We start from the raw sequence: 13,896 nt of genomic DNA on the forward strand, positions 1-13,896 counted from the left end.
TAGGTAAAAAAAAGATACCATTCTTCGCACACTGAAAGTATAAAAAGGACTGATGGATTTTAGTGTCACAAGGTATAAAAATTTCATGGATAGGGCTTCAGATTCCACATTGCTGCTCTCTTTTAAGAAACTACCACTTGTCAAGTTTCGGTGTAGTATGGAAATATCCACAATCATCTGAAAAAGCTATTAAAACACTTTTCCCTTTTTAAAATATGTGTCTGTGTGAGGCTGGATTTTCTTCATATACTTCAACCAAAACAACATAGCACGCCGGATTGCATGCAGAAGTAGATACAAGAATCCAGTTGTCTTCTACTAAGACAGACAATTAAAGACACTTGAGGAACTATAAAACACTCTTCTCATGAATAATTTTATTGTGGAAAATAAATTTTTTCATAAAAACATGTAATGGGCTTACGATTATTTTTATAGGCATTTTTTTGGTTTTTTTATTGGCTCTCTCATTTTTCATATTGAATTTTCCTTTTTCATTTCTGATAAGGTCAGTGTCACTAGACACAGCCCACATGAACACAAGCTCCTCCAGGAGGCCCGCAATAATTTTAATTTAAGAGTATGGAGTGATCCTGAGATCAAAACGACTGAGCACTGCCGCCCTTCATCATTTAAAATAATGATAGCAGAAAAAAATTGACCTGTACAGATAATTCTCCAAAAAATTTTAATAATTACCAAGATGTACCCTAATTCTTCTTTTTTAAAGATTTTATTTAGTTATTTGACAGGAAAGAGAGGGAGGCAGAGAGAGCACAGCAGGGGGAACAACAGGAGAGGGAGAAGCAGGCTCCCCGCTGAGCCACGAACCCGATGCTGGGCTCGATCCCAGAACCCTGGGATCATGACCTGAGCTGAAAGCAGGTGCTTCACCGATTGAGCCACCCCAGAGTCCCCTAATTATTGTTCTTGATCAGAATGCATTCAGGTGGCCCCAACCCTGTGGTCCCTCGTACAAAGAAAAGGATCCCCTGGAATAAAATGCTGTAAGGGAAGCCTTAGTTATACCTAGGTCCAAAAGCAGCCTAATCACATACGGGGAAAGACATTAGAATAGAAACAGAGCTCTACTTACCTTCAATGATTTCACACCAAGGCCTCGGCTGACGCTCAGGGAACGATTGTGTCTCACTAACAATAGGCAGCAAAGCAAACATGCCCCCTGATGGCTAAAATCAGGCAAGCGCTTGCTGTGAGCGGGATGAATTATACTTGACATGACAGAAAAAAAAAATGAGTAACACCTACATCTAACTATTTATCTGTAATGTTTTAGGACATTCGTCATAGTAGGAAGACATCATGTTCCACTGAAAAGCAACTACTCATGGGGATAGATCCTCTTATTTTTCAAGTTGGTATTGAACCTTTGGTGAGCCGGTCCTGTAGCCTGGAAGAGGGCAGCCCAAAGTGAAAGGAACTGCTCAAGCGCAGACACAGTGCTCCCCTTAGAAGATGGCCATCCAGGAGCAGGTGCAAACGGAGGAGGTATTCATCCCCCCTCCCAGCTATCCTCGTAAACACAACTGCAACTACTAACAGGTTAATTCCGCAAAGTATATTTGAATGGCCTTAATTTTTAAAAGGCTGAACTAAAAAAATCCTATAAAATACAAAGCATTTTTTTTGCTACCCTTACTAGATCTATCAGCCAAATGTGCCCCTGAATGACTGAAAATTCAAATATCATCCCAAGAATAAGTCAAATGATACCTCTATGTCAAAACCAACATACCCAAAAACCAAACTCAGTGAGCCTTCAGAGTTGAAATGGGATCAATAAAAGCATAGAAGTGTTGCTCCTTTAGTTAGTCCAGCATTGGGGATAAGAATGGTAATAAAGACATCAGATTTTCATGTAGGGTAGCAGGAAGCCCAAGTTATTTTCAAGTGAACCATTAATCCCACTGATTTATACACTTAAAAATGGTTAAAATGGGGGCGCCTGGGTGGCTCAGTCGTTAAGCGTCTGCCTTCGGCTCAGGTCATGATCTCAGGGTCCTGGGATCGAGCCCCACATTGGGCTCCCTGCTCAGCGGGAAGCCTGCTTCTCCCTCTCCCACTCCCCCCTGCTTATGTTCCCTCTCTCACTGTGTCTCTGTCAAATAAATAAATAAAATGTTTAAAAAAAAAAAGGTTAAAATGACAACTTTTATGTGCATATGTTTTACAATTTAAAAAAATACACCAAAAATCACTGAACTGTACACTTGAAAGGAGTGAATTGTACTCTATGTGCAGTAAGCCTCAGTAAAACTGCCCCAGGTGCCGCGGCATTCCCAGCTGCTGGTCTCACGGAGGCTCACGCGTTAGCGGTCAGCCGGCTGGTCTCACTAGAAAAGATGCTCTCACAAGCAGCAAGATGTGGGACGCTCACTGCCAGTAAGATTAATTAAGGCCTCCTCGGTGCCTAAGCTTTTCCAGCGTAACTTGTGTAAGTCAGATCAAGAAGAATATAAATAAAAAGTCACATCCTTGGTTCCTTTAAGCATATTTAATATTTGAACTCTCATTTTCTATTTTCCCAGACCCCAGAAAACAGAAAGTTTTTAGATGACCAATATTTTGTTCCAGAAACATACAGCCTTATCAGCTAATTCATAAAAGAGCTATTTTACAAAGGTACATCTGGATAATTAGAACAATAAAGTCTTTTAGGCATTTCAAAATGTGATCAGTAAAAATACATGATTATTAATAAAGTTTTTTTTAAAGATAGTTCCAGATTTTTTTAAAAGTAATTTCTGTTAAAGAGTACATGATTGTATGGTGAACAAGGAAAATAAAATGCTCTAGTAGGAAGAGGCTTATTAAAAATAACAAATAGTGTGCACATTACAGTTACCACTTTTGCAGTACATCTTAGCCATTGGCACCTGGAAATGGCAGACAGGGCTTCCTTCTACGAGGTACGTTTTTTTTTCTCTACCAATTTATTATCAAAACCATCAGTACCAGTGGGGAAGGCCTAAGGAACGAGGCAAAAGAAACTCTTCTTGAAGAAAGAACCATTTTGCAGATCTCGGAAAAGGGGTGGGACAGTCAGAAGAAAACAGGATTTGCAAAACAAAAACTCTAATAATGGTAGAGGGGAAAAAACTAGCCAGCAGAAAGAGGACCAGGAGGTCCTGCCAAGTTTTCTATTTTGAGGTCCTCTGTACACACTTCTCAGTGATACCCTCTGTGACATACAGGGAAGGAAATATTGACCAATACTCTAGTAGCTCAAAATAACATCTTATACCACCTTCAGAGAAGACAGTTTCCAGTTTGAAATATAGAAGCTCCAGGTAATATACCAAATTTACCAACACCACACAAAAAAGTATGCAAGTAAAAGACAACTCACAGGAAGCATAATTATTTTCTTTAGCTTCTAAAAAGAAAAAAAAAAAAGCTTTTCTCCTTTAATCACATTAGGGTCCCCCTCTCTCCTCCAAAAACAAATAAAAAACTGTTTTTAATGAGACACATCATTGGGGTGCCTAGCTGGCTCTGTCAGTAGAGCATGTGACTCCTGATCTTGGGGTTGTGGGTTTGAGCCCCACATTGGGTGTAGAGGTTACTTAAAAATAAAATCTTAAAAAAAAAAAAAAAAGATAAAGAGGCACATCCTTTCTAACAGTGGTTAGAAGTTGTTTTGGGGAATGGGAAGCCAAAAAGCTAATGAAATATACCTTCTTATGGTAAAACATAATAAATAGTTACAGTTTAGGTTCTAAAAGCCAAGACAACTCAGGCAGTCCAAGTTAGCTGATTTTAAAGTATGCAAAATATATGGCTTCTAGGGCTGTAATCATGATTTTAAATTATAGCACTTTGGGGGCTTGCTGATTTGCCTTGATTAACTCTGTTCTCTGAAAAGGAAGGAGACACTCCAAGTCTAATTTGCCACTTAATAGCAAAGGACCCATTAGGCCCACAGAACAGAGCCCAGGGTCACAGCAGGTCACTTCAATGGCTAAAACCCAGCTCTCCTGCTCTGGGGAGGTTGCTTTGTTCACCACCCTTGGATCCAGCTTTTAGTCAAGTAACTTTGAGAAAACAGCTTTGATGGTGACCACTGTCACTCAAAGACAGGATGAATATCTAATTCCATCATCCTGAAGGGCAGATACGGTATCAAAGTAAAGTGGATGTGATTATAAAGGCCCAAAGAAAAGGAGGGTGTGGGAGGCGAGGCTGAGAAGGAAGGAGGAGGGGAGAAGTTAGGCTGGTTAAGATGAAAAGAACACTCAAAACTCTGGAATCTTTTCAGACTTAAGACTTCATTGTGGGGCTTCATTTAAAAATCTAGATACGAATTTATTTGGAAGTACTAGAGCTATGGTCAAAGTATTTTTCCAGTTAGCCCGGTTCTAAGGAGAGGTTAAACTGCAGGAAAAGAAAAGCAAATCGTTGTTAAGGACAAGATCTGGCTGAGCTAGAACAGAAACCTAATTCTTAAATGCATGCTAGAGAATCCCGTGACTACCCCTGGACTGTCTGAACTTAAGGTGAAAGTTCTGTTTTTTATTTACCTTTCTCCTGATTAAATGCCGGCGAGGACGCCAGTGTCATGTGGCTGCAGAGCCGGGAGTGACGACCTGTTTCCAGCCGCACGTAACCATTCCGTTTCTACCTGCTTCTCTTAAGAGCTACAGAAAGCTCAAGTCCCAAGCTTCACTTACTAGCTTCTGCTTCCAAAATTTTTACTCCCATTCTGGCTTAATTGAAACTTGGTCTACAACTCCGAATAGCATTCTAATTTAGAGATGAGCTCCAACGATCCGAGTTGGGCTACTTAAAAACCTAGATCGGGTTTGAAAAGGCAGGAAACGGGAATGCGGACACGGATGAGCTGGTTAAGCTGTGGTGGTGTTTATGGAAGCAGGGAGGGAAGCCTCATCACTTGCCATGAGAGTGCAGGGGAAGAGCAAAATGACATCCCGATTCCCCACAAGGTTCAGAGGGCGCTACTGAAAGATATGAGCAGTGGAGGAATGGTCTGCATATTAACAGAATTTGAAGATTTGACAAATGATTTAGTGCTAGTTGGCAAAAATACTCCGAAACACACATACCCGACGCACAAAGAAAACCACAGAAAGCCAATATAACCGAAGCAGTTCTCGAGTCACGATTCTGCAACATTGACCCTCTGCAGGGTGCTGCCGGTACTATGATTCATTCGAGAGCAGGCAGTCAGCAACCCCTTGCCCACAGTTTCCAGTGTATGCTCTGGTCTGCAATGGTGAAGGTCAGTCATGCACCAGTGTGGAGAAAGCTCCGGCAGTGAAGTCAGAGGACGCGGTTCTGGAGCTGGTCTGAGCAGCCCTGCCTTCTCCACCACATCCTCACCACCCCGCTCGTGGCTCTCCTCTTAACTCAAAGAGCCCTTTGGCACCATCAGTGCAAACTTTATATTAGAGTCAAACCTCCAGGTACGAAAATGTTACTGGCCTTAAATTCAGCAGTACCCGTGGCTAACGGCAGCCATGGTTCAACTCAGTAGTGATTCAGTCAGCTAACCTTCCCAGACTCTTGCCCCTGCTCCCGCCCTTCCTCCACACCCCCACCCCTGCCACCATCTGAAGCGTCTCCACTTGTTTGTTTTTCCTTCCTGCTCCGTCCGCAGGGGTAATTTTACACAAGTGCCCAAGTCTAATGTATAATTATAAAAATGAAACAATACCAAGAATAACAAATGTATAGCCAAGAAAATAAAATTTGCTTTCCTCTCCCTCCCAAACCCCTACCCTCAATAGAAAAGAAGAGAAGAAAACACACCCATTTTCAAGTGCCTGCTATTTAGTACATTGAGGATTTTCTGTTAATTGGGGGTGGGTCCCAGCTACAGAGAAGAGGTGCTTGCCTCAGGTGGGAGGAAGCCTACCTAACTCTCTGCCCACCTGGGTAGCACACAGCTCAAGTCCTCTGCACGCAGGAGCCATGGGCATACTGAGCCTCAAAGACAGTGCCTACCGGGTGGCAGAGGGCATGGAATACAGTTTCGTGAGGGCTGGATGCTCCTCCCTTCCCCGGCTTACTTCCTCCTCTCTGCCTCCCCACCCAGCCTCCTAATACCTCAACCGGAACTCTTGGCTTCAGGAGCAACTGACCCTCGGGTGTACTAAATACGAAGGGCTAAAACTCTCACTACTCAATTAAAACAAAACATGGCAAAATAAAAATTAAAATGTGCTTTCAAATACGGAATGAAGTCAAATAAATACATCTGATTTTCTCTTTTTCTTAAGTCTAAGTAAAATTTCATATCCTACACCCAAAGCTCTATACATTTGGTTTTTGTTCTGAATCAAAATGAATTTCCGATAGGAGGAGAGCAGAGTGAGAGAGTCAGGGCTCCCTCCCTGACAGACCCGTGCAGCTGCCGGACGGTGAGGAACGAGTCCCGCTCTGGGCGCCCGGGCACGCGGCCACCCCTGGGGGCTTCACAGGCAGACCCTCTGTCACACACACTCTCTGCGTCCGCGGTGGAGCCAGGATGGGTGATGCGAGGCCGATGCTCAAAGTCCAACAACCTTCAGTCACCTCCAGGACACGCGGCTCTAACTTTTATCTGGGAAGAATAAAGATGTGTGGAGATCAAATTAAGAAGAACAAATGAACATCTGACATCTGTGGGTCTCGGTATATCTCTCTGGATCAGAAAGGCCTCACTGGAAAACAGGTAAGCAAATGAGGACAAACTGCTGCACTGAACACAGATCCATTTGCAGTCAAGGGGAGACGGCGCTCCTGCCGTTAGGACAGACATCAAGGCACAGCAAGGCCCACGGGGCACGAGCCTCCCTCACATCAGCACGGCAAATCTCTCAGGAATCTAGGATTTACCAGGCTTACCCCTGCCCTGTGTTCTGCTCTTGCAAAGGTAAAGAAAGAGGGGGTGGGGGCGGGATGGCGCAGAAAAAAGACAGCCACAGCTCCTCGTAGAAGGAGAAGCGCAGAGTCAGCAGATAACAGCCTCTGCTTTATCTACGATGTTTGGAAACAAGTGGCTTTTTAAAGACAGGAAAGAAATGGAATCTCAGGAGGTTTCCACTTTAAAGAAGAATAAATCATTTCATTCGATGTACTGTTCAGGCAGAATGATTCGAGAGTCGGGAATCCACAATTTTCACATACCTGAGTGCTTGTCTGTGAGGGCTGATCCAGCCAGCCTTTGGCAAAGCATGCTGTAACTTTCCTCCACCTTCTGTAAAATAAAACCCACTGGTTTGCCATTCGAACATCGTAATTTTTCTTTATGCAAACAGGAAGGCAAGCTTTTTCATATTACCAGTACATGCTTCTAGATTTCAACATTAACGTCGTTAAGAATTTTGTTGGGGGGGGGGGAGTGAACTGCATTCCTTTTACCTGTTTCTCCCTTGAGTGAATAACTTAAAACTCTGTCACGTAAAGGTGATTCTCCTACCCCTAGAGTCACCCTGAAAATGGTCCCACAGGTGACATGAGCTGTGTTAGGGACAACCTGCCCACAATGGCCTTCTAGATACCTCATCAGCCCCTGGATGACACCACGTACAATCACACGAAGAAGGGAAAACCTATCACGTGAAGTTAAAAGAAAAACTAAGGGACATCAGTCTTTAGCTAAACACTAAGAACACTTTTAATGTTCCGAAGCCTCTAACTAAATGAAGTCATGAAAAAACGTTTGGGCTCTAGCAGTTGTGTCTACCGATGCCAAACTTTAGGATAAAGTCCTTTTCTCAGAATCACCACTGAAGTCAGTTTTGACATAACGGCCTCAACAGTGACCTCAACTCCAATTCACAAAATTCCATTCAAGTCTAGCTCTCCAGATCACGGGGGCCACTGGAGCCAACTTTTGTGTGTCAGAGCGTCTGGGAAACTACCCACATCACCTAACAATTCACGGATAATTAGTAAGTGAAAGCATTTCCTAGCCGAGATTCATACCAACACAAGCCCTCCTATGTCACTGGCTTGCTGTTCATTTTCTCAGGGAGGCCAGCCAATCATCCCAAATTTATCTGGGTTCTTACGCTGAGAAACCCACACAAACATGCCATCTATACAGTACTACGATGTTTTCTGTTCTTGTGATCTGCAACCAGAGGCACCGTGCTGATCTCGGCTTCTTACCCAAGTCTATTCACGGGTAATGGTCAAGGAAAACAGCAAATTTAGAACCTGAACAAGCTCACTGGCTTCAGCATTGCGGTCGTTCTCTACCTCCTCTCTGTGAAATACGTTTCTTTACCCAAGCCGTGAGGACGCTGAGGTCTGAGGTACCTTTAAGTGTTCAAGGTCAGCCTCGATCTTACGAATGTACTCCATGATCTGGCTCTGTGAGTCTGCACAAGAAGGGGGACTCTGGATCTCAAAACAGGAATCATCCATAGCTCCCCAGCGCTGCTGGACCAGGAATTCTGGGGTGAACGGTGAAGCTGCCCCATCAGAATGGGCATGCCGGGGCGAGTGATGCTGCAGGGGGGCAGAGTCCATGGAGGGGATGCCTGTCGCGGGTGGCGGGGGAAGCGAGGAGGCAACCTCCTCATCCGTGGAGCTCTCCTGCACCGCTTCATAGCCATCCAGAATCAAATAGTTTCCTGTTGACAGACACAGAGCAGCTTGATGAGTTTCGTGCTGCCATCCTCACATCAAAAAAGAGAGATGAAGTGATATGCTGACAACCTTAAAAGCCATTAGAGACAGAGAAAAACCATTAATTCCCCACTTCCCGAGTTCAGTTTTAAGTACATCAGAATCTTCTCACTTCAGGTTGAAGCTAAACTTAGCAAACTTTCATGTGATTTCCGAATAATTTCAGATTAGTTAGCATCTTAAAAGCTGGAAACTACAAAGTCCCCGTATGATCTTGCCTCTGCTTCCCGGCCGCAGAGCTCTCGCGCCTCATCGCCCACCCTGTGTGCCCCGGCTCTCTGCTGCACCCCCGCGCTCTCAGTGCCCACGCTGCTCTGCTCCCATGCTACCCGACTGCCCTGTCTGCCCCTGCGTCTGCCTTACGTTTCCTCCTAATTCTTCTGACCTTCTGACATCTGTTGGTTTACTTATTTACCATGACTCTGTCCTCACTAGTACTTAAGCTTCACAAGGATAGTGGACTTTCTGGGTTTTAGTCAACGCCGTCTATCCCAGCACCCAGGATGGGGTCTGGCACAGAGCAGATTCAGTAATTATTTATCTCATGAAAGAGTAAGTGCTACACACTTACACACACACACACGCACACGCACGCAGAGGATGATGCGTGGATAGCCAAACATTCGTCTCAGCACACAGCACAGATAACGATCAAAATCAAAGTTTAAATGTGAAAGAAACTTGCCTGAGATGCGCAAATTAACATCCTCTTCCTTCTTAACTGCTCCATCACCTTCTGATGGATTATCATCACTGTGTGCTTCACGGGCATCAAAAAAGTGCTCTCCACTCTCATCGAGACTCCCTTCTGGCTCTGCAGGAGGCATCTCTGGGGTCATAAGCATGTGGTCCATGACGAAGATGGTACTTGCCTGGCTATCTTGGAAGGCCAGTACCACTGAATCCCGTGAAGCCGGAGATTCAGTTGAAGTCCGTGGACTGTGACAAGGTGCAATGTCACCAGTTCCAGTTCTAAAGGGCATCTGTCCTTCGACAGGAGGATAGGCCTTACTGTTCTCTGAGTTCTGGGCCCCACCGTCTGTCTGCACCCCTGAAGACGCTGTCCTGTAGCTTGGGAAATGTGGCCAGTCTTCCTGAGCGCTCTTCTCAGTCAAACCCAGCTGTTGTACGAGCAGCTGCTTCAGCAAGCCCACTGGAAGGTTCAGGGAGGGAGGGAAAAGTCCATTCACACCAATAACCGCAGACTGCCGGAATTAAATTAGTGTGTGGACTTATCTATTACTTCCAAGAGTAAATACCTTTTTAGTAACATAGAGTCAAAATATTAATTTCGTGTGATCATTTTTTTTTGGTTTTGTATTGGAAAATGAAATAAGGCACCATCTAGAGAAGATGTAATATTAAAGGAGACTTGGAAAGATGTACGCCTTCTGAGTGGCGAGGCACTCCTAAATGTCTGACACCACGCCTTCCTCTCTCTTCTCTTCCACATAACCTGAGTAATACCCCAAGGTCCTTCTTAAAAGGATGTTAAAAAGCTGTGTTATGCTAGAAAAGAAGCCCTCCAAGTTTTGCTTTGTCCAGAAGCAGACACTGTATACACAGGCGTTATTTTTTCTGATTTTATTAGACACACTCTGAACATTTATTTTATCATTTATAATAACCCAAGGAATCTCCTTAAATGGTGAAGACAATAAAGCTGGCCTATAATGAGATTTACTTTCAATGATTTGGTAGCATGTCTACTTTCAAAGGATAAGAAAATGTGTATGGGTTTTAAAAACAACCTTACTGATGGCACGGCTTCCTTGGGCTGCTGAAAAGAGAAGCAGTTCAATTTTCAACGGGCAGGTGTATGCTGTGCGGCCACTCACATAATGACAGACTCAGTACGACAGTGTCCGTCAAAGCATCAGAAACCATTCTGACCGTTCACTCAGGAGAATCGACAAGAAATTAGATCTTAAGAGAATGTGACCAACTCCCGACGCTGAACTCTGGCTGAATTTCTATCTTCTGTTTCTTTGGACAGTCTCCACTAGTCTTTGGCGCTCCGTCCTTCTGCTCTACCCACCTCTGCGTAGGTACAGGAGAATGCTGTGCATTCCTACGGCTCTGACACTCAAGCCCATCCCTCCCCCTACCCTCTCACCGAAGCCCCAGTCTTAAACACTCCAACCTCCTGCCAGTTACTTCCTTTATAAATAGCTTTGCCAGTTTTGAAATTGAGCCCATAATCTCTGGCAAATAAAAAAAGGGGGAAAAAAGAAAGTGTGGCAGTGGGCTGTGGTGGTCCTTTCCGACTTTGATTTCTGACAAGAACGCTGAAATCATCTAAATATTCCCTTTTCTTTGCCCTTGTACCAAGTCGATTGTTTTGAGTATTTGTTGTGTCCTCACTTGATTTTTATTCCTCTGATGCCGTTCTAGTCCAGACCCCTTCATCAGCCTCAAGCCCCTTCACACTAGCCACAGCCTCCTGGCCTCCCCGCATCCCAACCCTTCCACCCTCTCAGCCTGAGCCGTCTGTTCTCACTAGTCATACCCGAGCTTCCAAACTTCAAATGGTTCTTGGCAGCCAGAGCCACCCTTCTCGGCCTTTCCCCTCCTCCAGCACACCTGCGAGACGGGACAGCCTCCCATTTGTAAGGGATTCTCAGCCAGGCTGGAGAGGGAGGGGGGAGCTAACAGAGTGGCAAGGGCCACCCACCTTGTGGGTGTGCGCTGTGTGTGTGTGTGTGTGTGTGTGAGAGAGAGAGAGAGAGAGAGAGGGAGGGAGAGAGAGAGGGAGGATGGGTCAGGGTGGAGAGTACTGCAATCTCTAAAAACAATAAGAATATCTGCGCTCTGGCACGTGCTCTGCCATCCTTTTTTTTTTTTTAAGAAAGAGCGAGCATGTGTGCAAGTGTGTGTGTGTGAGGGAGGGAGGGAGGCAGAAGGAGAGACGGAGAGAGGGAGGGAGGGAGGGAGTGGGGGAGAGAGGGAGAGAAAGAGAGGGGGAGAGAGAGAGAGAATCTTAAGCAGGTTCCATGCCCAGTGCAGAGCCCGATGTGGAGCTCAACCCCACGAGCCTCAGATGATGACCTGAGCTGAAATCAAGAGTGGGACCCTCAACCGACTGAGCCACCCAGGTGCCCTGTGTGCTGTGCCATCCTTAAAATCCAGAGGACTCAATGTGGTATTCAGGGTTCCCAGCGGCTGGCCTCAGCATCCCGTCTCCTACCTTTCCAAACTTCTCTCCCACACCTTGCACTAACGTGGTCTGCTCGCGGCTCTCAGAGCACCCTTGGGGCCTCCTGCCTCTGTACTTCTGGTCCTACCATTCTTCTTACCTGCATATTCTCTACATACCTGTCTGAGTCTTACCCATTCTTCAAGGCAATAATCACCTCCCTCTTGTCTCCTGACAATTCCCTCTCCGGTCACCCCAACCAGATCAATTCTGACATATACCTGTACTGGTTACTTTAAAAAGTGGGAGGTTTTCTATCATCTTCCCAACTAGATGGTAAAATTCTTTAAGGGAGAGGTCAGAGTTCCCACTTCCTTGGATTCTCCCTAAGCGGCTGCACAGTATACGACACAACCCTGGTACTTGGCAAGGATCTGGGTTAACTTATGAGTAAGACTTACAATTCCTTAGTGCATCCAATGCCCACCGTTCTTCTGAGGCAGGCAAGTGTGGGTCTGGGGTTGTGATCTGGTAACTTGCTCCAGCTTCCTGCAGAGTCCCATCTGCATGCTGCTCCTTAGCAAACTGTCTCTCAGCCACAAACAGATCATCTACCTCGGATTTCCCAGAGGTACCGAGTGAATGAGACTGAGGTTTTGACGATATTAAGGGAGACTCTAATCCCAAATCTCTGTCTGTTCAATGGAACAGAAAAAGCAGAATAGATCTTAAACAAAGCTTTTAATTTTTAACGTGAAGCATTCAGGAAATACTTGGAACAAAAATAACCACATGAGTACAGAGATCATCGGCTGTTAAGTAAAATATACAGCACTTAGAGCAGTGTTATAAGGGCACACAGACAGCTCATAAGCGCAGTTTGTGAAAGTAAACAGCTGACACGAGAATCTGCATAAATCAAAAGACTTCGAGTTTCTTTGCCTTTTCACAAGTAACACATAGGCTACATTCTTCCAGGTTACCCTAACAGGTCAGTTTACCTGGACTCTGTAGACCAGGGACCGAAATGCTGTGATGTTCCACTTTTAACTTTGGAGCTGCTTCTTCATCGTTGTCTCCTCTGTGGAAGAAGGAAAACAACCTTTCAGCTTCATGAGGTGCCTAAACATCACTGCAACGAAATGTAAGAATCATCCATTCCCTTCCTGACCAAAGCCCAGAGTCAGTCCGACTACGATGCAGACTACGACTCACTCGCAAGGTGGTGACTGTGGCAATGGGATTGGCTTTGCGGACTGTTCCTTCACGGATGCAGCCATCCGACAGATGAGGTCTTGCCAGCTGCAGGAAGTTTGAAAGGGATCCAAAATCCAAAAGGGAAAGGGGAAAAAAAAAAGCCCTTTAAATACACTCAGAAAGAAATAATAACAAAAACAAACCAGAAACCAAAGCAAGCCAATCCAACAAAAAAACCCTACTTCCGCCAGAGAGTGTCTTTATTTTGGCAACGTAAGTAGAGGTTATAAAAAATGGCTGTACCTTAAAGAAAAAGCTAACCAACAACATTATGGATACACTTCGCATTAAAAAACTTCACTTGGCACTTCTGAGAATTTTTCTTTAGAAAAGATACTTTCAGTAGTATAGAATCAAAATATGGGACATCAATCCTTTAAAAAGGAACACGTTCTTAGAAAAACATCTCGAGAAGGAAACAGGAGAAGTGCTTGTTTCAAAGTAGTTTTTGGTTTCCAAAGTACTATTACAAAAACCAAGTTAAGCTGATAGAATAGTATGTTCAGGATAATAAAAACTATTAGAGAAAGGTAGCGCTATCTAATACATACACGGTCTTTTCGGAAACAGTCTGTGCCACCAGTTCATAAATTTGGGCTCCATTGTCTGACATGGAGATGACAAATAAAGCTTTGTTATCTGGAAGAAAGAAGACAGAAATTACTCTAACAACATGAATATGACCTACAGAGGCCATGAAGGATGATGCTTCTAGGGTCCCGGTTCGTTATGCACCTTAATCTGGGTAAAGGTTAATGGGCTCACTTTGTAAAAATTCATCAAGCTATACACTTAAAATTTGTGCGACTTATTGTATGTTACATACCATACTTCAACAAAACCAA

General features: G+C 44.5%; 1 protein-coding gene across 8 annotated transcripts in view; it reads right to left on the minus strand.

Moving 5' to 3' along the window:
- Positions 1-2,500: 2,500 nt before the first annotated feature.
- Positions 2,501-13,896, minus strand: part of ARHGEF12 (Rho guanine nucleotide exchange factor 12) — a 150,547-nt gene continuing 139,151 nt past the window's right edge. For 7 of the 8 annotated variants that reach the window (XM_064577330.1, XM_064577332.1, XM_045894828.3 and 4 more), the window contains 8 exons: positions 13,603-13,690; positions 13,010-13,096; positions 12,796-12,875; positions 12,256-12,489; positions 9,344-9,811; positions 8,287-8,603; positions 7,150-7,219; positions 2,501-6,583 (listed from right to left, as the gene is read on the minus strand). In XM_064577330.1, the coding sequence (XP_064433400.1) occupies positions 6,573-6,583; positions 7,150-7,219; positions 8,287-8,603; positions 9,344-9,811; positions 12,256-12,489; positions 12,796-12,875; positions 13,010-13,096; positions 13,603-13,690 (1,355 nt within the window). In that variant the 3' untranslated portion in view covers positions 2,501-6,572. The remainder of the gene's footprint in view (positions 6,584-7,149; positions 7,220-8,286; positions 8,604-9,343; positions 9,812-12,255; positions 12,490-12,795; positions 12,876-13,009; positions 13,097-13,602; positions 13,691-13,896) is intronic. The other variant, XM_064577331.1, reaches the window with a different exon arrangement.

This window comes from Mirounga angustirostris, unplaced genomic scaffold (genome assembly GCF_029215605.1).
Source record: "Mirounga angustirostris isolate CCGP_5_RB_7025 unplaced genomic scaffold, mMirAng1.0.hap1 SCAF_13, whole genome shotgun sequence".
In the NCBI taxonomy this organism is placed as follows: Eukaryota; Metazoa; Chordata; class Mammalia; order Carnivora; family Phocidae; genus Mirounga; species Mirounga angustirostris.